We start from the raw sequence: 26,226 nt of genomic DNA on the forward strand, positions 1-26,226 counted from the left end.
ATGATTTTTTTATTCAATTTCAAAGTGGGTCGTGAAATAGCAGAGACCACTTGCAGCATCAACAGTGCACTCGGCCCAGGAACTGCTGACGGACCGGCAGTGCAGCGGCGGTTCAAGGAGTTTTGCAAGGACACGAGAGCTTTGAAGATGAGGAGCGTGGTCGTGGGCCATCAGAAGTTGACAACAATCAACTGGGAGCCATCGCTGAATCGAATCCTCTTATAACCACATGACAAATTGGCAAAGAATTCAGTGTCGACCGTTCTACAGTCATTCTGCATCTGAAGCAAATGGGAAAGGAGAAAAAGCTCAATAAGTGGGTGCCTCGTGCTGCTGCTGCTGCTCCTACTCCTAAGTTGCTTCAGTCGTGTCTGACTCTGTGCAGCCCCACAGACAGCAGCTCACCAGGCTCCACCGTCCCTGGGATTCTCCAGGGAAGAACACTGGAGTGGGTTGCCATTTCCTTCTCCAGTGCGTGAAAAGTGAAGTCGCTCAGTCGTGTCCGACTCTTCGTGACCCCATGGACTCCAGCCTACCCGGCCCCTCCGTCCATGGGATTTTCCAGGCAAGAGTACTGGAGTGGGTTGCCATTGCCTTCTCCAGGGTGCTTCATGAGCTGACCAAAAATCAAGAAAATCGTTTTGAAGTGTAGTCTTCTCTTATTCTAAGCAACAGTAATGAACCATTTCTTGATTGGATTGTGGCGTGTGATGAAAGGAGGATTTTATTCGACGACTGGTGACGACCAGCTCAGTTGTTGGACTGAGAAGAAGCTCCAAAGCACTTCCCAAAGCCAACCTTGCACCAAAAAAGATCACGATCACTGCTTGGTGGCCTGTTGCTGCTCTTATGCACTACAGCTTTCTTAATCCTGAGGAACCATTACCTCTGAGAAGTCTGCTCAGCAAATTGAAGAGATGCTTCAAAACCTGCAGTGCCCGCAGCGGGCGTTGGTCAGCAGAACAAGCCGAATTCTTCTGTGTGGTAACGCCTGCCACCTGCCACACAGCCGACACTGCAAAAGGCGAGCAAGTTGGGCTGCACAGTTTCACTTCATCCACCGTATTCACCTGATCTCTCACCAACTGACTACCACTCTTCAAGCATCTCAACAACTTTCTGCAGGCAAAATTCTTCCACAACCAGCAGGAGGCAGAAAATGCTTTCCAAGAGTTCATTGAATCCTGAAGCATGAATTTTTACATGACAGGAATAAGCAAACTTATTTCTTGTTGGTGAAAACGTGTTGATTGTAATCGTTCCTATTTTGATTAATAAAGATGTTTTTGAACCTAGTTATAATGACTTAAAATTCGTGGTCTGAAGCCACAGTCACTTCTGTACCCACATAATAAAGGCGCAGTGTCCACCATTATAAGAGGTTCCCTATTGTTACACTCAGCCTTTGTCTGTCTTCCACAACTCACAGACCAATTTTGAGCTAAAAAAAGTAAAAGATTTGGAGGATCCTAACAGGGAACAAGGAACTTCCTCTTTAACCTGGCATCTAGCTAATAGTTCCCAAAACTGTGCTTCCAAATTTCCACTAAAATGTGTCTAATTGCCCAGAAAAAGGTCAGAAGCTAGGACTGAGAGGACTGCTTGCAGAAACTGGCAGGAGTCCCACAACAGTGACCCTGACAGGCCTGGGCCTGCTGGTGGCGGGCAGACGCCTGCTGGTGGCGGACGGACGCCTACTGGTGGCGGGCAGACGCCTGCTGGTGGCGGGCAGACGCCTGCTGGTGGTGGACAGACGCCTGCTGGTGGTGGGCAAATGCCTGCTGCTCACACTTGACAGAGAGGAGTCAGGGACCTGGGCCTGCTGGTGGTGGGCAAACGCCTGCTGCTCACACCTGACAGAGAGGAGTCAGGGGCCACGTGTGTGGCGCTCTTCCACCTGGAGCCCCACACTCACTCAGTGATGTTCAGTGCAGACCTCAACAACCAGAAAACGGGAGGGATGGGGAAAGTAAGGCTTGCAGAACTCTCTACCTTGTAAAGTCAAGAGAAATGGTTTTTACTTCTGGTTTTATTAATTTGAGAAATTTAAGTTAAGAATGCTTTTAGAAATGTGTGATTCTAGGCCTTTGGAAGATTTTCCCACTAAAGTTCACCTAATCCCTGGATAAACTAAAACAAATATACTTTTAAATCAACTGCAAGGCTTCCAAACATGTAAGGCAGATCCTTACATAATTTTGTTACAAATAAACATTTTAGGGAACTGTAGGTTGGCACCATTTTTATAAGAAACTTATAAAGCAAAAGCCTGTAAAAGATGTATGTGCTTGTAGGTACATGTGCACAAGGGTTTAATTCTTGTGTATATATATGTTTATATATAAATGTTATATATATGTTTTTATGTATAAATGTATGTGTATGTGAAGTGCTTTTATATTGTTGGGAAAAGGACATAAATATCAGGCCACTGAACGGCAGTTGCCTCTAGAGGTGAGCTTAGAGGGATGAATGTTGGGCCTTAACGCGGGTGGTTAGTGTTTGAAGAGTGGTTTGTGTAAAGTTCCGTGGGTGAGCGAGACACACTGACACGCCTGGGTGTGTGTCCTTCATCTACCTCCAGAAAAGATCTATGTCTTCAAAATAAACGTTCTCATATGTTTCCTGCTAGATTTTATTGTCAAGACATTCGAGCCTATGACATTTTGTTTGGCGATATCACACGGCCTGCTCAAGCAGAAGACCTTTATGAAATTCTTGATTCCTTTACTGAGAAGTATGAAAGCGAAGGACAGCGAGTCAACGCCAGAAGAGCCGCCCGGGAGCAGAAGAAGGCTTCGGTGATGCTGGGTTTCTCTATTTTCCTTAGTAGCTGCAGAGGATTTCTTCATATAGACGATTCTGCCTTTGGTAGTGAGCTCCTCAAGGGGCTCAGTCCATAATCCGCCTGCAGTGCGGTGGGCCTGGGTTCCATCCTGAGCCAGGGAAGACCCCCTGGAGGAGGGCACGGCTGCCCCTCCAGTGCGGTGGGCCTGGGTTCCATCCTGAGCCAGGGAAGACCCCCTGGAGGAGGGCACGGCTGCCCCTCCAGTGCGGTGCGCCTGGGTTCCATCCTGAGCCAGGGAAGACCCCCTGGAGGAGGGCACGGCTGCCCCTCCAGTGCGGTGCGCCTGGGTTCCATCCTGAGCCAGGGAAGACCCCCTGGAGGAGGGCACGGCTGCCCCTCCAGTGCGGTGGGCCTGGGTTCCATCCTGAGCCAGGGAAGACCCCCTGGAGGAGGGCACGGCTGCCCCTCCAGTGCGGTGCGCCTGGGTTCCATCCTGAGCCAGGGAAGACCCCCTGGAGGAGGGCACGGCTGCCCCTCCAGTGCGGTGCGCCTGGGTTCCATCCTGAGCCAGGGAAGACCCCCTGGAAGAAGGCACGGCTGCCCCTCCAGTGCGGTGGGCCTGGGTTCCATCCTGAGTCAGGGAAGACCCCCTGGAGGAGGGCACGGCTGACCCTCCAGTGCGGTGCACCTGGGTTCCATCCTGAGCCAGGGAAGACCCCCTGGAAGAAGGCACGGCTGCCCCTCCAGTGCGGTGCACCTGGGTTCCATCCTGAGCCAGGGAAGACCCCCTGGAGGAGGGCACGGCTGCCCCTCCAGTGCAGTGGGCCTGGGTTCCATCCTGAGCCAGGGAAGACCCCCTGGAAGAAGGCACGGCTGCCCCTCCAGTGCGGTGGGCCTGGGTTCCATCCTGAGCCAGGGAAGACCCCCTGGAGGAGGGCACGGCTGCCCCTCCAGTGCGGTGCACCTGGGTTCCATCCTGAGCCAGGGAAGACCCCCTGGAGTAGGGCACGGCTTCCCCTCCAGTGCGGTGCACCTGGGTTCCATCCTGAGCCAGGGAAGACCCCCTGGAGGAGGGCACGGCTGCCCCTCGAGTAGTCTCGCCCGGACATTTCCTTGGACGGAGGAGCCTGGTGGGCCACAGTCCCTTGGGTCACAAAGAGTCGGAAGGGACTGTGCGACTAACACACACATCCTTCATATCCGGTTCTAAACACCCTACTAAACCTCCCTTGTAATTTCATTTGCGTACAGTTCTTGTGAAAAATGTCCTGAAACCTTGGCAATCATCTATACAAATTCCAGGAAGAGATGCAGTTTTCTTTCATTGCCTTTCTGCGAGATCAGACCTTTATAATATTAACTAACAGTACTAATAACCGCTGCCGGCCTGGTGCCTTGATGTGTGGAGAGCCTTCTGCGCTGGGTTCATAGCTCCGCTCGGTCCATCGCGGGCTCCTCCTGCGCAGTGGCGGGGCCGGGAGGAGGGACGCTTCCAGCTGCAGAAGCGTGGCCCCTGCGGTCACCTGCCTGTTGTCCAGTTCAACCAGGGGTGGCCCAGAGCAGTGTGTGTGCTCTGCTAACGAGTGCAGGGCCTCGCACTTGCATGTACACGCACGGGCGGGGGCGGGGAAGAATCACATGCTCCTAAGAAAAAACAGATTTAAAATCACGTGCATTTTTCCTGCTCTTCCCAGGCTAAATTGCCTCCGAAACCATCATCAAGACCACAGCAATCACCTGCACAAGCACAGCTGCGTTCTGGCTCTCAAAGTAAGTGTTTTTCTTGCAATTCAAATACAGTTATAATTAAGTAGGTATGAAATACTATTAAGAAATCAAAAGTTACAGCTTTAGAGTCCAATAGAAGAACTGATGCATATTAAAGAGAAAAAAAACAAATGCTTGGCCTCTTCTAAACACATGAGGCTGATTGTCGTTCCTGTAATTTGTGAAAATGTTTATTCTCGCTCAGAAAATGCTTTTTCCTGTGACAGAGTTTCGACTTTAAAGGTTTTCTCTCTCCTCCTCTTCTTTTTTTTTTGCATCTCTTCCAAACACTGTTATTCTGCTGATTTGAAATGGAAACAATAAACCTGTTTTTCTCATATACACATAGATTTATATTTCTGAAAACTGATTTTACTATACATTCTTGGAACCTCAGGGCTTCACAAAATAGAAACCCTATTTTCTAGGGTTTCTAAATAGCTCAGGGTTGTAAAGCAGAAGAAAGTCACGAAGCATCAGGTTTTCGGCCTTCACTCCTCTTTCTATCACTCATTTCTATGACAGTCACTTTTGGAATTCCGGTTCTCATGGACAGAGGCTTCCAGTAAATGGCAGAATAGTAAAGTAGGCAATGTTTCACGCAGGGATTACCTGTTATGCAAGTCGCATTGTGCTGTGGCTTTTAAGAGCACAGTGATGAAGCTAACTTATCTCCTGCCTTTAAAGAACTTTCCCTCCAGGAGCAGAGAGATCACATGTGGAAAAGTAACTGCAATTTCAGGAAGACGTACCATGAAATAATGCAAGGGTCTGAGGCACCAACCCCCCATGCCAAAGTCAAAAATATATATCTAACTTTTGACTCCCCCCAAACTTTACTAAGAGCCCACAGCTGCCTGGAAGCCTTACTGATAACATAAAGAGTTGATTAACACATATTTTGTAAGTTATATATGTTACCTACTGTTGTATTCCTATATAAAGTAAACTAGAAAAAATATTAAGAAAAGTGTAAGGAAATGAAAATACATTGATGGTACTGGACTGTATTTATTTATACCAAAAGTTTACATCATCTGTTTACAAGATGAATTGTCTGCCAGCACCCATGTCAACATTGTCTTATGTGATACAAACTCTGTAAACGTTATGTGTAATGCTAACAAAAAAAATTAGAAATTAATAGGAAAAAGAAATTCACATTTACAGGTATAGCAGTGTGATTGCTTTATGGTGGCTTAGCCTATATACTGGGGAATGAAGAACTGTAAAATTTTTTTGGCATACAGTATTACAGCCACGTTTATAATAAATATTAGAAACATTGGTACATTTTTTAAAAACCACTTACATGTGATGAAGACTGATAGTTTCTACAATTACAAGAGGAGAGAGAGGGGCATGCTATACCGTAGTGTAATTCTTTGAAAGCCAAGTTACACGACAGTAAGGAAACTGCCCGTCACTGATTGTGCGTGACACGTGGCCCATCTTGGCCTGTGTGAGGGCAGCCTGTCCACTTCTTCACAAGTCCCGCACACAGTGCCCCACGCGGTGAGCGCTTGGGCGATGCTGTGATGACGGAGACCTCTCACAGTTGCTAGACTTTCACATGAGGACACGCGCATACACAGCAGATAAGTCTGTTGGCTGAATGACGCGACGATCATTTACTCTCCTTTAAGTGGGGGTGGGTCATCACAGAGGTCTTCTTCCTCCTCATGCTCATGTCGAGCAGGCTGAGGAGAAGGAGGCGGAAGAAGATGGGGTGGTCTGCTGCCCCAGGGGTGGCAGAGTGGAGTGGGGGGAGAGAGGCAAGAGAGGCAGCACCCTCCATGTCCCTTTATGGAAATGCATCATAATTTCTGTCTGACATTTTTGCTTTTCGTTTCTCTAAAAATGTGTATACGGGATCCCAGTCCTCCTTCCACTCTTTGCTTCGGTTTCAGTCTGTGTATCATACGAGATCCATGTCAGAAAAGAAGTTTAAAAGCAGTCTTGAATAAGCAGGGGCTTCCCAGGTAGCTCAAACGTTAAGGAATCTGCCTGCCAGTGCAGGCGATGAGAGACTCAGGTTTGACCCCTGGGTTGGGAAGATCAGCTGGAGAAGGGTGCGGCAACCCACCCCAGTATTATCGCCTGGAGAATCCCATGGACACAGGAGCCTGGCGGGCTGCAGTCCTTGGGGTCACAGAGAGTCGGACACGACTGGGCAGCTGCTGCTTTCTCTTCCATCTGAGTAAGCAGAACCCTCTGCCAGATTGTCTGATGCCAGTTTGTCTTTGGCACTGCCCCTGCGTCTTTTTCCTAGTTGTCTGGCACTGATTCAAGAGCTCTCCTCTGCATCGAGTCATCTTTTGCTAATTCCTCTGATGTGGTGTCCATCAGCCCTTGAAAGTCTCCAAGATCCGTGCCTTGAGACCCTTCGCAGCCACGCTCCCTCCACCTGTGTCTCTGTGCTTGCAGTCTGTTTCCTGACTTCCTTGACTGGCTCTGCTCTAAACTCTCTGAAGGCGTGTGTGGCGTCTGGAACAGTTTCCTCCGGCAGGAGTTTATTGCTTCAGGCTTGATGGCTTTCATGGCCTTTTCTGTAAGAAGCGGCGTCTTCCGCGGGGTGATCTTCCAGGCTTCCATACTCTTCTCACTCTAGGCATTCTCTCCCACAGCGTCAGCAGGTCTTTCTGCAGAGCGCCGTGTGTAGTGAGCCTGTAAAAGTTCTGATGATCCCCTGATCTAGAGGGCTGAAATAGAGATGTTGTGTTGGAGGCCAGCAACACCGCTTGGTGGTCTGCTCATGGAGCTGAGCTCGCGGGGCCCTTGGGTGGCCAGGGGCATTGTCCAGTATCAAGAGAACTTTGAAAGGCAGCCCCTGAGTGGCACAGGGCTTCCTGATGTCAGGGACCGAAAGCAGGAAAAGCGTTGTCATGATCCAGGCCTTCTTTTTGCACAACCAAAGGTTGTCAGCTTGTGTTTATCTGTTCCCCTTCCAGGCTGGGGCTTAGCAGTTCGATAGAGGAGGGCAGACTATGCTCGGAAGAGTAGAGCTTGTCTGTCCCTTCCTGCCTTAAATCCTGGTGCTCACTTCTCTTCCTTACTAATAAATGTCCTTGGTTGCAATTTTTCCCAGAATAGGGTAGTTTCATCTGCATTAAAAACTTGTTCAGGCAAGTATTCTTTCTTGTCAGTGATTTTCTTAATGGCGCCTGGGACTTGGCTATTGCCTCTTGGTCAGCAGAAGCTGCTTCTCCTGTTATCTTGATGCTACTTAAGCCCAACTTCCTGCTAAAGTTATCAAAGCAAACTTGGCTGGCATTTAGTTCTCCAGTTTTAGACCCTTCACCTTCTTTCTGCTTTAAGCTGTCATGTAATGACGTTGCTTTTTCTCAAATCTTATTAGAGTCTATTGCACCCACATAAAAACTGCATTTGTAATATAAGATAAAAAGGTATTTCAGTGCAGCGTTTCTGTGCCTGTTGGTGTAGCTGCAGCAACAACTTCATGGATTTCCTTTTCTCTTTTAGAAACGATTCTTACACTGAATTCATTCATGCTGGAATGGTGGGCAGGGGTAGCTGCAGACCTCAGTCTCCACACAGCAAGCAGTCCAGCTTTTGCTTGTAATGACTTTTCTCTGCTTCTTGGGAGCACTTCCAGGATCACTAGTGGTACTTTTTATGGGTCCCTTGGTGTTAATCAAGGTGTATTATTTTAAACACAATGAAAAATACACTTATCATAGTGATACACAGTTTACTGGAGAGACAGCTCGTCACGTGCAGACGATTAAGGTCAGCATCCTTGGCAGTTACTTGCAGCCCTCACCGCCTCACCACAGCAGCAGGGGGTGGCTACACAAGTCTTCCAGGGTATGGTGTGTGTGCTTGTGCATGTACAATAAGCACGTTCATTCATATGGTTAGGACTGAACACTGCAGCTTCACATCTGCTTACATCTCTCTCCACTGCGAATGGAGGGCTGAGTGTGCATGCGCACAGTTCTGGTAAATTCTAACTCCTGGTAAAAGGTTTGTGTGTTCCCTACAGTGGCAAATGGCGAGACAGAATCGCATCTACGTAAATCCCATGCATTCGCAACACACACACATGATATTTCTAGGCTGTGTGTTTCATCTGAGTTTTTTCAGTTTGTGGCAAATCTCAGACAAATTTTCCAATGTTATCAGAAAAAATCCACTTGTAAGTGAACCCACACAGTGCAAACCCACGCTATTCAACAGTCAGCAGTATATGAAGCTCTGGGCAGAGGACTCTAAGTGTCAAAGTGCTGCCAAGGTCATAAAGCGGGTCCTGCCCTCCCCCTCCGAGTTTTGTGTCCATTTGCCCAGTTTTCATGCCCAGGTGAGACATGAGCATGAAACCCGACTCGGCGCCCACACTGATTCCTGGCTGTGCCTTCAGCTCATCTAAATTTACCTCCTCCAGGAAGATACTCAGGACCTAGAGCTGCTCTTCACAGCGTGTGTGTGTGTGTGTGTGTCTCAGCGTGTGTGTGTGTGTCACAGTGTGTGTGTGTGTCTCAGCATGTGTGTGTGTCTCAGCGTGTGTGTGTGTCTCAGTATGTGTGTGTCTCAGCGTGTGTGTGTGTCTCAGCGTGTGTGTGTGTGTCTCAGCGTGTGTGTGTGTCTCAGCGTGTGTGTGTGTCTCAGCGTGTGTGTCACAGCGTGTGTGTGTGTCTCAGTGTGTGTGTGTGTCTCAGCGTGTGTGTGTCTCAGCGTGTGTGTGTCTCAGCGTGTGTGTGTGTCTCAGCGTGTGTGTGTCACAGCATGTGTGTGTGTCTCAGCGTGTGTGTGTGTGTCTCAGCGTGTGTGTGTCTCAGCGTGTGTGTGTCACAGCGTGTGTGTGTGTCACAGTGTGTGTGTGTCTCAGCGTGTGTATGTGTGTCTCAGCGTGTGTGTGTCTCACAGCGTGTGTGTCTCAGCGTGTGTTTGTGTCTCAGTGTGTGTGTGCATCTCAGCATGTGTGTGTGTGTCACAGCGTGTGGGGGTGTGTGTCACTGTGTGTGTGTCTCAGCCTGTGTGTGTGTCTCAGCATGTGTGTATCTCAGCGTGTATGTGTGTCTCAGCGTGTGTGTCTCAGTGTGTGTGTGTCATAGCATGTGTGTGTCTCAGCGTGTGTGTCACAGTGTGTGTGTGTCACAGCGTGTGTGTGTCAGCATGTGTGTGTCAGTGTGTGTGTGTCAGCGTGTGTGTGTCACAGCGTGTGTGTCTCAGCGTGTGTGTGTGTCACAGCGTGTGTGTGTCTCAGTGTGTGTGTCACAGTGTGTGTGTCTCAGTGTGTGTGTGTCACAGCATGTGTGTGTGTCACAGTGTGTCAGTGTGTGTCACAGCGTTTGTGTCAGCGTGTGTGTGTCACAGCATGTGTGTGTGTCACAGTGTGTGTCTCAGCGTGTGTGTGTCTCAGCCTGTGTGTGTCTCAGCGTGTGTGTCTCAGTGTGTGTGTGTCACAGTGTGTGTCTCACCGTGTGTGTCTCACCGTGTGTGTGTGTCTCAGCATATGTGTGTCTCAGCATGTGTGTGTGTCTCAGCGTGTGTGTCACTGTGTGTGTGTGTCTCAGTGTGTGTGTGTGTCACAATGTGTGTGTGTCACAGCATGTGTGTCTCAGCATGTATGTCTCAGCGTGTATATGTGTCATAGCATGTGTGTGTCACAGCGTGTGTGTGTCATAGCGTGTGTGTGTCACAGTGTGTGTGTGTCTCAGCGTGTGTGTGTCTCAGCGTGTGTGTCACAGTGTGTGTGTGTGTCACAGCATGTGTGTGTCTCAGCGTGTGTGTCTCAGTGTGTATTGTGTGTCACTGTGTGTGTGTGTCTCAGGGTATGTGTGTCTCAGCATGTGTGTGTGTCTCAGCATGTGTGTGTCTCAGCGTGTGTGTGTGTCTCAGCGTGTGTGTGTGTGTCACAGCGTGTGTGTGTCACAGCGTGTGTGTGTGTGTCTCAGCGTGTGTGTGTGTCTCAGCGTGTGTGTGTCAGCATGTGTGTGTCTCAGCATGTGTCTCAGCGTGTGTCACAGCATGTGTGTGTGTCACAGCGTGTGTGTGTGTGTCTCAGCGTGTGTGTCTCAGCGTGTGTGTGTATCACAGTGTGTGTGTGTGTGTCTCAGCGTGTGTGTGTGTGTCACAGCGTGTGTGTGTGTGTCTCAGCGTGTGTGTGTCAGCATGTGTGTGTCTCAGCGTGTGTCTCAGCGTGTGTCACAGCGTGTGTGTGTGTCACAGCGTGTGTGTGTGTCTCAGCGTGTGTGTGTCTCAGCGTGTGTGTGTCTCAGTGTGTGTGTCACAGCGTGTGTGTCTCAGCATGTTTGTGTGTCACAGCGTGTGTGTGTGTCACAGTGTGTGTATCACGGTGTGTGTGTGTGTGTGTCTCAGCGTGTGTGTGTGTGTGTCTCAGCGTGTGTGTGTCTCAGCGTGTGTGTGTGTCTCAGTGTGTGTGTCACAGCGTGTGTGTCTCAGCATGTTTGTGTGTCACAGCGTGTGTGTGTCACAGTGTGTGTATCACAGTGTGTGTGTGTGTGTCTCAGCGTGTGTGTGTGTGTCTCAGCGTGTGTGTGTGTCTGTGTGCGTGCTCGTCACTCAGTCGTGTCTGACTCTGCGACCCCATGGACTGCAGCCTGCCAGGCTCCCCTGTCCATGGGGTTTCCCAGGCAAGAATACTGGAGTGGGTTGCCGTTCCCTCCTCCAGGGGATCTTCCCAACTCAGGGGTCAAACCTGTGTGTCCTGCATCTCCTGCGTTGACAGGCGTGTTCTTTGCCGCTGAGCCCCACCCCACGCCCTAAACACACACGCAACTTGCTGTGTATCCTGTTCTCTTGGAATGCTGCTTTCTTCCTCCAAAGGGATGGCCTATTTTTATTTTTATTTATGTTCTGGTGATTGATTTGCTTACACTCTTATTTTCAGTAGCAAGATGTGAGCATTGAATCTTTTTTTAATTTAGATAGGAGTGATTACATAAAACTTGACCTGTGTGAATACTCCAAAATACAGAGTGTTTCTAAAATTTCCTCAGTGAGGGAGTAGGTACCTATATGACACCTACATAAAAATCCTGCTAGTCTTCAATATCAGTTACTTGTTGAGCGTCCCTGGTGGCTCAGATGGTAAAGCATCTGCCTGCAGTACGGGAGACCCAGGTTCGATCCCTGGGTTGAGAAGATCATAAAAATCCTGCGAGTCTTCAATATCAGGTACTTGTCAGTGTAGATTTAAAAGCTACTTAACTTATCTCAAGAAACTCTTCTCAGCTAACAATGGAAAGATTTTGGAAGGTTTGTTTCTCTTGCATATTCTTCCTGAGCAGGTATTTTAGCATCTAGCCTCATTGGTCACGGGTCCTCTGCCGCGCCAGCCTTGGCCTGGCTGTCTGCGGCAGTGACCTCGGTCTTCAGAAGCTTCCTGTCCCGGCAGGGGCTGCGCTCGCTGGTTTCACAGTGGGCTTGCCCGCTCACCTGCTCGCCTGGGCACGTTTCTGCAGACTCAGCTCTGCCCACCGCCCGCGCTTCCTCCCCCTTTCCTTTTTCAGCTTCCGTGTCTGTTGCTCGATTCCTGTTTTTCCACATGCCCATCATCTCTTCTCATGTAGCATGCCATGCCTGGTTGCAAACACCTGGTTTTGATTCAATAAAACAAAAGTTTAAAATTTGTATCTATTCTTAACCTTTCATTTTAAATATGACATTATTAAGTGCTTTATTAAAAAACAAAATCTTAATTTCTAATTTCTTATATATCCTCACATATATAATTTTATGTACGTGTCTATGTGGTTCATAAATGTGTTTTTTGAAAGCATTTTTTCTTTTTCTTTTAGGAGTCCTTCCCCTTTTCCCATTCTCCTCTGTCCTAAATTGCACGTCACTCTCTTCGATACTCACACCAGCAGACCCGTGGGGACAATAGGGATGGTGCTTTTCTCCGTGTTCCTACAGTTCCTCTGTGTTTTCCCCATGTAGTTCCACACACAAGCGTGTGTGCAAGCATGTAGACACACACAGACGGGCCCAGTGCTTTGCTGCCATCTCACAAAAGTGCTGTTGCAGTTTCCATGCTTCACTAGAGCTTGTTTGTTCGTGGGATTTATTTGTTCCTTTCGCTCAGTGACATCTCATGGGAATCCCTGAATCAGCTGCGTTCTTGCAGTTACTGGATACTCACTCCTCAGTTAATTTAATTCTTCGTAGTGGCTATTGAGTATTCCATCATGCAGTTGGACATATTTTACTCAGCCACTCTCCTCCTGATCGATGCTAACTTTCAGGTTTTTCATGCCAAGCAGTGTCACAATTTCTTAAGCTGTCTACAGAGTGGAAGATTTTCTAAGATAATTTCCAGGAACAGACATGATAGGTGAAAGGGTGTATTTTTAAATTTTTAAGAGATTTGGTAGATTGATTTTTTAAAGTTTTTACTACTGCAGAGACTTGTCAGCCATTCCCCACCACCTACGCTGCCACCATGTGCACCCCGTCAGACACCCACACTCCCTACTGTGTACACTCCACCTACATGCCCTACTGTGTGCACCCCGACAGACACCCACACTCCCTACTGTGCACACCCCAATCAGACACCCACATTTTCTACTGTGTACACCCTGACAGACGCCTACACGCCCTACTGTGTACACTCCACCTACAAGCCCTACTGTGTACACCCCAACAGACACCCACACTCCCTACCGTGTACACCCCAATCACACACCCACACCCCCTACTGTGTACACTCCACCTACACGCCCTACTGTGTACACTCCACCTACACGCCCTACTGTGTACACCCCAACAGACACCCATACTCCCTACTGTGTACACCCCGACAGACACCCACAGTCTCTACTGTGTACACTCCACCTACATGCCCTACTGTGTCCACTCCACCTACACGCCCTACTGTGTACACCCCAACAGACACACTCCCTACTGTGCACACCCCAATCACACACCCACACCCCCTACTGTGTACACCCAGACAGACACCCACACTCCCTACTATGTACACTCCACCTACATGCCCTACTGTGTACACCCCGACAGACACCCACACTCCCTACTGTGTACACCCATATCAGACACCTACATGCCCTATGTGTACACCCCTATCTGACACCTATATTCCCTACTGTGCACACTCTAATCAAAGACCCTACTGTGTACACCCCAATTTGACACCTACACGCCGTACTGTGTACACCCCAATCAGACACCTATATGCCATACTGTATACACCCCAAGACACCAACACACCCTACTGTGTACACTCCACCTACACTCCCTACTGTGCACACCCCATCAGACACCTATACTCTGTACTGTGTACACCCCTATCAGACACCTACACGCCCTACTGTGTACACCTCTATCAGACACCTACACGCCCTACTCTGCACACTCCTATCAGACACCTACACTCCCTACTGTCTACACCCCAATTAGACACCTATACGCCCTACTGTGTACACCCCAATCAGACACCTACGCTCCCTACTGTGTACACCTGTATCAGACACCTACACGCCCTACTGTGTACACCTGTATCAGACACCTACACGCCCTACTGTGTACACCCCAATCAGACACCTACACTCCCTACTGTCTACACCCCAATTAGACACCTATACGCCCTACTGTGTACACCCCAATCAGACACCTACGCTCCCTACTGCGTACACCTGTATCAGACACCGACACTGTCTACTGTGTACACCCCTAGACGCCTACACGCCCTACTGTGCACACCTGTATCAGACACCTACGCTCCCTACTGCGTACACCTGTATCAGACACCGACACTGTCTACTGTGTACACCCCTAGACACCTACACGCCCTACTGTGCACACCTGTATCAGACACCTACGCTCCCTACTGCGTACACCTGTATCAGACACCGACACTGTCTACTGTGTACACCCCTAGACGCCTACATGCCCTACTGTGCACACCTGTATCAGACACCTACACGCCCTACTGCGTACACCTGTATCAGACACCAACACTATCTACTGTGTACACCCTAGACGCCTACACGCCCTACTGTGCACACCTGTATCAGACACCTACGCTCCCTACTGCATACACCTGTATCAGACACCGACACTGTCTACTGTGTATACCCCTAGACGCCTACACGCCCTACTGTGCACACCTGTATCAGACACCTACGCTCCCTACTGCGTACACCTGTATCAGACACCGACACTGTCTACTGTGTATACCCCTAGACGCCTACACGCCCTACTGTGCACACCTGTATCAGACACCTACGCTCCCTACTGCGTACACCTGTATCAGACACCGACACTGTCTACTGTGTACACCCTAGACGCCTACACGCCCTACTGTGCACACCTGTATCAGACACCTACGCTCCCTACTGCGTACACCTGTATCAGACACCGACACTGTCTACTGTGTATACCCCTAGACGCCTACACGCCCTACTGTGCACACCTGTATCAGACACCTACGCTCCCTACTGCGTACACCTGTATCAGACACCGACACTGTCTACTGTGTATACCCCTAGACGCCTACACGCCCTACTGTGCACATCTGTATCAGACACCTACGCTCCCTACTGCGTACACCTGTATCAGACACCGACACTGTCTACTGTGTACACCCCTAGACACCTACACACCCTACTGTGCACACTCTACCGCAACATGCCTCACAGCCATCCCTTGTCACTGGTGGTGGTGGAGTATCCTGAAGTGTCTACTAGTCTGACAGTTGGTTACATCTCCTTGTTAAGTGACTGAGTTTGTCCCTATTAGTGATTTAAGCATTCTTTTTCATCTTATTGCTGGTGTTTGGAATTTAGTCTTATCTTAAAAGTCTCTATTTCATTGGCTAATTTTTTTCTTGGAATGCTTGTTGCATTCAGCTTGCAGGAATGTCTTGTGTATTAAGGGGCTTCTCATTTGGATGACAGTTTATTTCTCTAGATGCATCGTTTGTTGACCTCAGTTTTCATGTAGTTCATAATCCCTAAATAAGCATTGGCAAGTTTGACATATAAAACTTTCATATATCAACATTTTAACATTTACATAAAAATATATCTGTCGCTTATTTTTTATAGATTTCATATTTTGTAGTTGTTGTTACTGAGTCGCTGAGTCATGTCCAGCTCTTTGCAACCCCATGGACTGCAGCACACCAGGCTCTGCTACCCATTGCTGTCTCCTGTAGTTTGCTCAAGTTCATGTCCATTGAGTCAGGGATGCTATCTAACCATCTCATCCTCTGTCATGCCCTTCTCCTTTTGCTTCCAGTCATTCCCAGCATCAGGGTCTTTTCCAGTGAGTCAGCCCTTCAGCTTCAGCATCAGTCCTTCCAATGAGTATTCAGGGTTGACTTCCTTTAGGATTGACCGGTTTGATCTCCTTGCTGTCCAAGGACCCTCAAGGTCTTCTCCAGAGCCACAGTTTGAAAGCATCAGTGTTTTGGCATGGTTAGGGTCTTCTCTCCTGTACATTGCATTCATAGTGTCCTAGGTTTTCTTGAAGTATCTCATTCTTGCAGTTATTAAATTCTTACTCCTCAGCCAATTTAAGAGCATTTTACCAATACTCCTCTCAAGTACCAATGCAATTCTGGTAAAGTAATATTATGTACTTATATGAACTCTATGATTTTTTCATATTAATTACAGTAACATTATATATATAAACAAATAAATTTGGCATCTATATGATAATCTTCCTATTTCACCCTTTCCATTTGTTGAGATATTATGTCTTTCCTAAGCTTTCATAGTTTCTGTGCCTTTCTTGTTAAATTCATTTCTAAGTACCTGGTAATTTTGTTTGCTGTGTTGAATGGAAGACGCTCTCCCATTTATATTCCAGGGTGCTTCTTTTAATAGTTGAGAAAGCCTTAATTTACATATATTTTGTCTTATATGTGGTCACCTACCCTAAATCTCTTACTTCTCGTCAGGTTTTAAAAATAGATTCTTGATATTTATACCCTCTTCCCCACATTGCCAATGCTTATTTCTATATTTTTATATTCATAAACCTCTTTGGCCAGTGGCCTTCACGCTGATGCCCCTCTGTCCTTAGGGGTTCACAGAGATGAGGAAGGCATGTGCTTACTCGCTCAGTCCTGTCCAACTCTGTGACCCTGTGGACTGTAGTCCGCCAGGCTCCTCTGTCCATGGGATTCTCCGGGCAAGAACACTGGAGTGGGTTGCCATGCCCTCCTCCAGGGGATCTTGGACCCAGGGATCGAACTTGGGCCTCCTGCATTGCAGACAGATTCTTTACCAGCAGGTCCACCAGGGAAGCCCTAAGGGGCACCCAGAGGTTGGGAAAGAGCTCCTGGGCACAGGTGGCTTGAGGTGCAGTTTACAGATGGCCGGTCCCCATTCGTGTTCTTTGTTGAGAACATGACGTACATGCTGCCCTCTTTGTCTTCTGTTCTTTTACAGTAGTTTTTTTCACACTTGAATGAGAAAAACAAACACACTCCTTCAACATTGTCCCCAAAATGTAAGGACAATGATACAATTTGAAATATGAAAGCTAATATTAGTGTAGTTGGTAAGTCTGATGGGCAGTAAATAATTTTGTAAATTAGATGAATTACATTTTTTTTAGCTTTCAACAAAGCTGAATGGACACCTAATGGACCGTTGCCTGGATTTACAATGAGAATAGTAATTAATATTATCATTATACATGAATTATTTATAAAATCACATAGCTATCATAAAAGTAAAAATTATAGTAGTAATAGTTCATTAATAAGTAATTTATTATTGCTATTGTTTTGATGATAGATCTCTATGAGAATTTTTTTACCTCTATTAAGAAGGGAAATAAAAAATTCTGTTACATTCTTATAAAATATCTTTCTTGGCCCCTCTAGTTTTTCTAAAAACCAGCTTTCTTAGCATCTATATCCTTAAAAAAGAACACTGAGATACAATTTTATGTTGAAACTGTGTCATTCTATAAATAATAGTTATCCTGTGTATATGACCTAAATTCAGGTATGACCTAAATGAAATCCCTTACGATACACAGTGGAAGTAACGAATAGATCAGGGCATTAGATCTGGTAGACAGAATGCCTGAAGAACTATGGACGGAGGTTTGTGGCATTGTAGAGGAGCTGGTGATCAAAACCGTCCTCAAGGAAAACAAAGACAAAGTGATGGTCTGAGGAGGCCTTACAAATAGCTGAGAAAGGAAGAGAAGTGAAGGGCAAAGGAGAAAAGGAAAGATATGCCCATCTGAACACAGAGTTCCAAAGAATAGTGAAGCGAGAAAAGAAAGCCTTCCTCAGTGATCAAAGCAAAGAAATAGAGGAAAACAATAGAATGGGAAAGACTAGAGATCTCTTCAAGAAAATGAGAGATACCAAGGGAACATCTCATGCAAAGATGGGCTCGATAAAGGACAGAAATGGTCTGGACCTGACAGAAGCAGAGGTACTAAGAAGAGGTGGCGAGAACACACAGAAGAACTGCACAAAAAATGTCTTCATGACCCAGATAACCATAGTGGTGTAATCACTCACCTAGAACCAGACATCCTGGAGTTCAAAGTCAAGTGGGCCTTAAGAAGCATCACTATGAACAAAGCTAGTGGAGGTGATGGAATTCCTATTGAGCTATTTCAAATCCTAAAAGATGATGCTGGTAAAGTGCTGCACTCAATATGCCAGCAAATTTGGAAAACTCAGTAGTGGCCACAGGACTGGAAAAGGTCAGTTTTCATTCCAATCCCAAAGAAAGGCAATGCCAAGGGATATTCAAACTACCATACAATTGCACTCATCTCACACACTAGTAAAGTAATGCTCAAAATTCTCCAAGCTAGGCTGCAATAATATGTGAACTGAGAACTTCCAGATGTTCAAGCTGGATTTAGAAAAGGCAGAAGAACCAGAGATCAAATTGCCAACATCCGTTGGGTCACAGGAAAAGCAAGAGAGTTCCAGAAAAATGTCTACTTCTGCTTCATTGACTGCACTAAAGCCTTTGACTGTGTGGATCACAACAAACTGTGGGAAATCCTTCAAGAGATGGGAGTACCAGACCACCTTACCTGTCTCCTGAGAAATCCATATGCAAGTAAAGAACCAATAGCTACAACCGGACTTGGAAGAACGGACTGGTCCCAGATGGGGTAGGAGTACGTCAGGGCTGTATATTGTCACCCTGTCCGCTTAGCCTGTGGACAGAGTGCATCATGTGAAATGCCAGACTGGATGAAGCGCAAACTGGAGTCAAGATTGCCAGGAGAAATGCCAGTACCAACCTCAGACATGCAGATGACACCACACATAGGGCAGAAGTCAAAGAGGAGCTAAAGAGCCTTTTGATGGACGTGAGAGAGGAGAGTGAAAAAGCTGGATTAAAACTCAGTATTCAGAAACCTAAGATCATGACATCTAGTCCCATCACATCATGGCAAATAGATGGGGAAACAATGGAAACAGAGAGAGACTTTATTTTCTTGGGCTCCAAAATCACTGTAGATGGTGTCTGCAGTCATGAAGCTAAAAGATGCTTGTTCCTTGGAAGAAAAGCTATGAGCAACCTAGATAGTGTATTAAAAAGTAGAGACATTACTTTGCCAACAAAGTTTCATATAATCAAAGCTATGTTGTTGTTTTTTTTTTTTTCCAGTAGTCTTGTATGAATGTGAGAGTTGGACCATACAAAAAGCTGAGCACTGAAGAGTTGATGCTTTTGAACTGTGGTGTTGGAGGAGACTCTTGAGAGTCCCTTGGACTGCCAGGAGATCAAACCAGTTGACCCTAAAGGAAATCAGTCCTGAATATTCATTGGAAAGACTGGTGCTGAAGCTGAAACTCCAGGACTTTGGCCACTTGATGCGAAGAACTGGCTCACTAGAAAAGACCCCAGTGCTGTGAAAGCTTGGAGAATGGGGGGGGGGGGAGAAGGGGACGGCAAGGATGAGATGATTGGATGGGTCACTGTTTGATGCACATGAGCTTGAGCAAGCCTGAAAGAAAGTGGAAGAGAAGTTGCTCAGTCGTGTCTGACTCTTTGTGACCCCATGGACTGTAGCCCGCTAGGCTCCTCTGTCCATGGGAGTCTCCAGGCCAGAATACTGGAGTGGGTTGCCATTTCCTTCTCCAGGGGATCTTCCTGACCCAGGGATCGAACCCAAGTCTCCCACATTGCAGGCAGATACTTTAACCTCTAAGCCACGTGCTGCAATCCATGGGGTCACAAAGAATCGGTCACCACTGAGCAACTTAAGTGAACTGAACGGTGTATATGAACCAATTTTTCAAAGTCTAGTCCACCTGTTGAAATACATTCAAGTGACACTTTAATGTTTAGTAAATTAATGAGTTTATAATATTTTTAAAGTTTTGATCAATGTGTGCTTATAATGATCATGATAACTCAATCTATAAGAAATTATTAAATAGATGATTGTGTTATATAAAAGAAAATTTTTAAAATAAATTTAGTACAAATTCTTGTTGTAGAAACTTGCATAAGTTCAGTTCAGTTGCTCAGTCATTTCTGACTCTTTGCGACCCCATGGACTGCAGCACGCCAGGCCTCCCTGTCCATCCCCAACTCCTGGAGTTTACGCAAACTCATGTCCATTGAGTTGGTGATTTCATCCAACCATCTCATCCTCTGTCGTCCCTTTCTCCTCACACCTTCAATCTTTCCCCGCATCAGGGTCTTTTCAAATGAGTCAACTCTTCATATTAGGTGACCAAAATATTGGAGTTTCAGCTTCAACATCAGTCCTTCCAATGAATATTCAGGGTAGATTTCCTTTACGATGGACTGGTTGGACCTCCTTGCAGTCCAAGGGACTCTCAAGAGTCTTCTCCAACACCACAGTTAAAAGTACGATATTAATATACTGGTTAAAAATCTTTGGAACAAATGAAGCGAAAATATGATTTAAAGATTTAAAATGAACAGTATATAATTTCTGACTATTAAAAAATCTTGATTTTCTTTAATGAATGGTGATGGGTTCAGAGCATTATCATATTTAGATCCTTTTACCCAAAAAGGGAGTGACACGAATTTTAAGTAACTGACATTAAAATATGCTAAAATTACACCCTTAATCTTACATTTAACAATTTTAGGTATCAGTTTAAAAATACACATATCAATACTTCTTTAAAAATTACTTTAGATGTTAAACAAGCAAGACTGTCTGAAAATCACTGGCTTGGTGATTGCAAATTTTATTATTCTGGTAATTTTGGAAAAAGATGTATCCATTTTCTGTGAACATGTAATTGCAGTGCCATGAATTGTAATTTATGTGCCTGAGGTCATGCAGATATTAGACGTTTACTGTCTGCCTTACGTTTGGTCTATTTTCTGTTTATATCCAGGTATCCCTCTTGATTGAAAGAGGATAAAATAATTATATTTCAATCAACTAGAGTGATTTTAAATACCTGCTTATCAAGAACAGTATTTGGCATTCTTGGGTATCTTACATGCGCATGAAGTCGCTCAGTTGTCTCCAACTCTTTGCAACCCCATGGACTGTAGGCTACCAGGGTCCCCTGTTCATGGGGATTTTCCAGGCAAGAATACTGGAGTGGGTTGCCATTTCCTTCACCAGGGGATCTTCCCAATCCAGGGATCGAACCCGGGTCTCTTGCAGGCAGACGCTTTACCCTCTGAGCCCCCAGGGAAGCCCTGGTATCTATATACTATATACTAATAAAGTTTCTAAATGTTCCCCTCTTATGTATCTATTTGCTTTGTGCAGGTAGCAGAAACGAGTATAATCTGTATCCTGAACTTTCCAGCTATCGTGAGAGAGTTGGTAAGTAAAAATGTTTCTGTTTTAAAAGATTTGTAACCATCTTATAATCACAAACCTCCTAACTAATTTGGCAGGTTGTGAAAATATCAATACCTCTTATTTCATTAATAGGATGTTCATGTTACTTTGAGAAGAACTTCATTTAAAACAGACCCTGCACAATTGGACTAATCAAACTTGATGAAGTCAGCAGATAGACTGGACCTGCTTGGGAAAGGGCCACTGGCCCCTGAGGGGTTAGGGGCCTTGACTGCCGTTGAGCAGAAGTGGCCTTGGCAGTGTGACTCTGGGGCTAGCGTCCCTTTTCTCAGACCCTCTAAAGTCTCCACCTATAGTCTAAGTGCCTGATAAATATTAGAAATAACTCTTAAAAAGCAATGAGGGAAGATAAGAAACAAAACCCTAAGTGGGATCTGGGCACAGAGGCTCAGACTTACAGCCAGCACTTTTATTCTCTGGGTGTGTGTTCCAAACACTTTACTTCCCATGGCTGGTCGGTTGGTTGGGTTTTGCTTTTATATTTGAGGGTAGCACAAGCTAAATGTTTCAAACAGTAGGTAATAAGTTAATATTAATGTTAATTTATTTTAGTCCTTTCTTAACATATAAGGGATTTTGAAAAGGAAAATGCAAGGAAAGATTTAAAGTCTATTTTAAAAATAAAGCTTACTTTACATTGCTGTGTGAAATCAGTTAAACTCTTACTAAGGACTTCCTTATGCCAGTCTATCAGCCTTGCAGAGAAAAGTCCCAGCCCTGTGACTCCTCGGTCCTGAGGCTTGAGTTGAAAACCTGTCTGAGCAGGACTCCTGGCCACCCCGGCTGCGCGGGCCCGCCCCGGCTGGCTGTCCTGGCCACCCCGGCTGGCTGTCCTGGCCCCGCCCTGGCTGGCTGTCCTGGGCCTGCCCCACGCTGCATGGGCCTGCCCCGTCTGAGCAGGACTCCTGGCCGCCCCGGCTGGCTGTCCTGGGCCTGCCCCACGCTGCGTGGCCCTGCCCCAGCTGGCTGTCCTGGGCCTGCCCCACGCTGCGTGGCCCTGCCCCGGCTGGCTGTCCTGGGCCTGCCCCGGCTGCGTGGGCACAGCGATGGTTCTCCAGGTGGTGTGTGCTTTTGCTTCACACCTTTGGAAGCTCCTGCTACCAAGTCTTCTGACCTCACGGTAAAATGGGGTGAGCATCCATAGCCCTGTTAACTGAGGTTTTCGTACCTGGAGGTCCAAACCTCCGTGGTCAGCATCCATCACCGCCCCCGTCCGTCCTCTGACTGGCAGGGGCCCTCTGGGCCTGGCGCATAGCTCTCTGCCATGAGGCTGTCCTGAGCTGTGTGTGCCTGAGGACTAGGCCCACTCAATGCCAGTGGTGCCCCCTCCCTGAGTGTGACAACCACAGACGCCCTTCGTCTTCTGACTTTGCCGTTTGAGAATCATGGGTCTCGTGAGCTCTCCTGGTGGCCCCATCCTGCTCACTCACACTCCTGTAGAGAGATTGCGGTCACCAAGGGCTGTGGACCCCACCTGTATCCTGGGGCATGTGGGTGCCAGGGTCGGGTCAGCTGCCCAGAGCATCACGGCAGCAAAGGCCCGCTTCCCGTGCATCCTGGAGGGACCTTCCAAGGGCTGAGGTTCTTCTGAGTCGTGTCCAGGGCCAGATGTGACAATGCCACGTGGGTCACATCATGCAGGCTCCACTGAGGAGTGAGATGAGACGGTGGCATCCCGTGGCCGCAGACTTGCTAATTATGAGCTCAGAGCAGCTGCCAGTCACCACAGCCGACTGTAATCTGTTTCCTGTTAAGTATGGCCCTGATTGGGGAGAGAAAGCTAACGTCTATTTGAATAAACTTGAATATTTGGATACAAAATAGTCAGTTGCTTCAGAGACCCTCCAGATTGTCTCGAAGTGTAGGAATGTGGTCTTGAAGGCGCGTGTCCTCAGCGCCTGGACACTGGCCGTTCGGGTGCCCTGTGGGCCTTACTGCCCTGCGCTCCACGGTTGTCTCCCTCCCTGGAAGAACAGACCCTCTTGGCTGGCCTCTTCTAATGGATTGCGTTGTGGACATTAAACTTCTTCTATGGAAACTGTCCCTACTACTTACAGTAAAGAGGAACTTTAAGTCATTTTGAGCTTATTGAAGAAAAAGCCAGCAGGGGGACCTGGCACCGAGTGGACGTGAACTGGTCCCTGCTGGGGGCGTCTGCTCTCACCTGAGCCCAGCTCTCTCCTTTGTTTCCTGTGAATGAACTTTCCCAACAACCCCTCAACTCAAGACCCTCCTGCACCCTCCTAGAAGAGAGGGATTTGCCTGACTGGTGAATGGGTGAGGAATTTGGCCCACCTCTGTCTGCCTATCCTGCCCACACCCTTCACCAGCTCTGCCAGCAGCAACCCCTCCCTCTGCTTCACCTCTGTCCGGGGTGGACGCCAGGAGGAACGCGGAGCGCCAGCCTCCTCCCACCCCGCAGCACCGCCTCGTCCTCTGCTGTGACTCAGAACCCCTGCTTGGCCCTTAGACCCGTTTTTCCTGTTACTGTTTTATCTTTATCTTATTTGGAAGCTGCAATTCAGAGGCAGTTAGACAACCTCCGGCAGGGGGAGGGGCAAACATTGAATCTGTTCTGCAATCCCTTCTGTCTTTTCTTCAGGTCATAATATCTTTCTTCCTCTAATTATTCATTATAAAATATATTTCTAAAACTGCTAAGAACAAATTCAGGGATCAGCAGCAGCAGATATTCCTATTATTTGTACAGTCTGGATAACTCAGTGACCCCGGAAAATAGTTTGCCTAACCAAACTACAGGGAGGGAACGCAGCCCCACCCATCAGCCGGAAATTGGATTAAAGATTTACTGAGCTTGGCCTCCCCAAGCATAGCAAGACCCAGTTTTCCCCACAGCTAGTCCCTCCCATCAGACGCTTCCACAAGTCTCTTATCCTTCTCCATCAGAGGGCAAACAGACTGAAAACCACAGTCACAGAAAACTACCCAAACTGACCACATGGACCACAGCCTGGTGTAACTCAGTGAAACTGAGAGCCATGCTGTGTGGGGCCACCCAAGACGGGCGGGTCATCGTGAAGAGTTCTGACAAAAGGTGGTCCACTGGAGAAGGGAATGGCAAACGCTTCAGTATTCTTGCCTTGAGAACCCCATGAACAGTATGAAGAGACAAAAAGGACACTGACAGATGAGCTCCCCAGGTCGGAAGATGCCCAATATGCTCCTGGAGAAGAGGGGAGAACTGGCTCCAGAAGGAATGAAGAGGCGGGGCCAAAGCGAAAGCAGTGCCCTGTTGTGGATGTGACTGGTGGTAAAAGTAAAGTCCAATGCTGTAAAGAACAATAGTGCCCAGGAGCCCGGGATGCCAGGCCTGTGAATCACAGGAGCCCGGGATGCCAGGCCCATGCATCACAGGAGCCCGGGATGCCAGGCCCGTGAATCACAGGAGCCTGGGATGCCAGGCCTGTGAATCCAGAAGTCCAATGCTGTAGGGAGCAATAGTGCACAGGAGCCCAGGATGCCAGGCCCGTGAATCACAGGAGCCCGGGATGCCAGGCCCGTGAATCACAGGAGCCTGGGATGCCAGGCCCGTGAATCCAGGCAGACTGGGAGCGAGCATGACAAGAGTGAACATGCACGTTCCAGGAATCAGGGAACTGAAATGGGCTTGAGGGGGCGAATTTAATTCCAATGACTGTTGTATCTACTACTATGGGCAAGAATCCCTTAGAAGCAAAGGAATAGCCATCATCGTCAATAAAAGAGTCTTAAATGCAGTACTTGGGGGCAATCTCAAAAGCAACAGAATGATCTTGGTTCGTTTCCAAGGTAAACCATTGAGTATCATAGTAATCAAAGTCTATGCCCCAACCACTAATGCTGAAGAAGCTGAACAGTTCTATGAAGACCTACAAGACCTTCTAGAACTAACACCAAAAAAAAAAAAAAAAAAGCAAAAGTAATACCTGGAGTAACAGGCAAGTTTGGTCTTAGAGTACAAAATAAAATGGCAAAGGCTAACAGTTTTGCCAAGAGAACACACTGGTCATAGCAAACACCCTCTTCCAACAACACAAGAGATGACCCTATACATGGACATCACCAGATGGTCAATACCAAAATCAGACTGATTATATTCTTTGCAGCCAAAGATGGAGAAGCTCTATACAGTCAGCAAAAACAAGACTGGGAGCTGACTGGGGCTCAGATCATGAACTCGTTATTGCAAAGTTCATACTTAAATTGAAGAAAGTGGGGAAAACCACTAGACCATTCGGGTATGACCTAAATCAAACCCCTTTGATGATAAGTGGAAGTGAGAAATAGATTCAAGGGGTCAGACCTGATAGATAGAGTGCCTGAAGAACTATGGACGGAGGTTCATGACATTGTACAGGAAGCAGTGATCAAATCATTCCCAAGAAAATGAAAGGCAAAACGGCTGTCTGAGGAGACCTTACAAATAGCTGAGGAAAGGAGAGAAGCAAAAGGCAAAGGAGAAAAGGAAAGATATACCTATTTGAATGCAGAGTTCCAAAGAATAGCAAGGAGAGATAAGAAAGCCTTCCTCAGTGATCAGTGCAAAGAAATTGAGGAAAACAATAGAATGGGAAAGACTAGAGATCTCTTCAAGAAAATTAGAGACACCAAGGGACCATTTCATGCAAAGATGGGCTCGATAAAGGACAAATGGTATGGAGCTAACAGAAGCAGAAGATACTAAGAAGAGGTGGCAAGAATACACAGAAGAACTACACAAAAAACATCTTCATGACCCAGATAACCATGATGGTTTGATCACTCACCTAGAGCCAGACATCCTGGAATGCAAAGTCAAGTGGGCCTTAGGAAGCATCACTATGAACAAAGCTAGTGGAGGTGATGGAATTCCTATT

General features: G+C 47.2%; 1 protein-coding gene across 1 annotated transcript in view; it reads left to right on the forward strand.

Annotated features, from left to right (window-relative positions):
• SH3YL1 (SH3 and SYLF domain containing 1) overlaps window positions 1-26,226 on the forward strand; it is a 65,846-nt gene that overhangs the window by 36,175 nt on the left and 3,445 nt on the right. The window contains exons 7-9 of the mRNA XM_068974197.1: window positions 2,633-2,801; window positions 4,483-4,558; window positions 21,275-21,331. Of these exons, the coding sequence (XP_068830298.1) occupies window positions 2,633-2,801; window positions 4,483-4,558; window positions 21,275-21,331 (302 nt within the window). The remainder of the gene's footprint in view (window positions 1-2,632; window positions 2,802-4,482; window positions 4,559-21,274; window positions 21,332-26,226) is intronic.

This window comes from Capricornis sumatraensis, chromosome 6 (genome assembly GCF_032405125.1).
Source record: "Capricornis sumatraensis isolate serow.1 chromosome 6, serow.2, whole genome shotgun sequence".
NCBI lineage: Eukaryota > Metazoa > Chordata > Mammalia > Artiodactyla > Bovidae > Capricornis > Capricornis sumatraensis.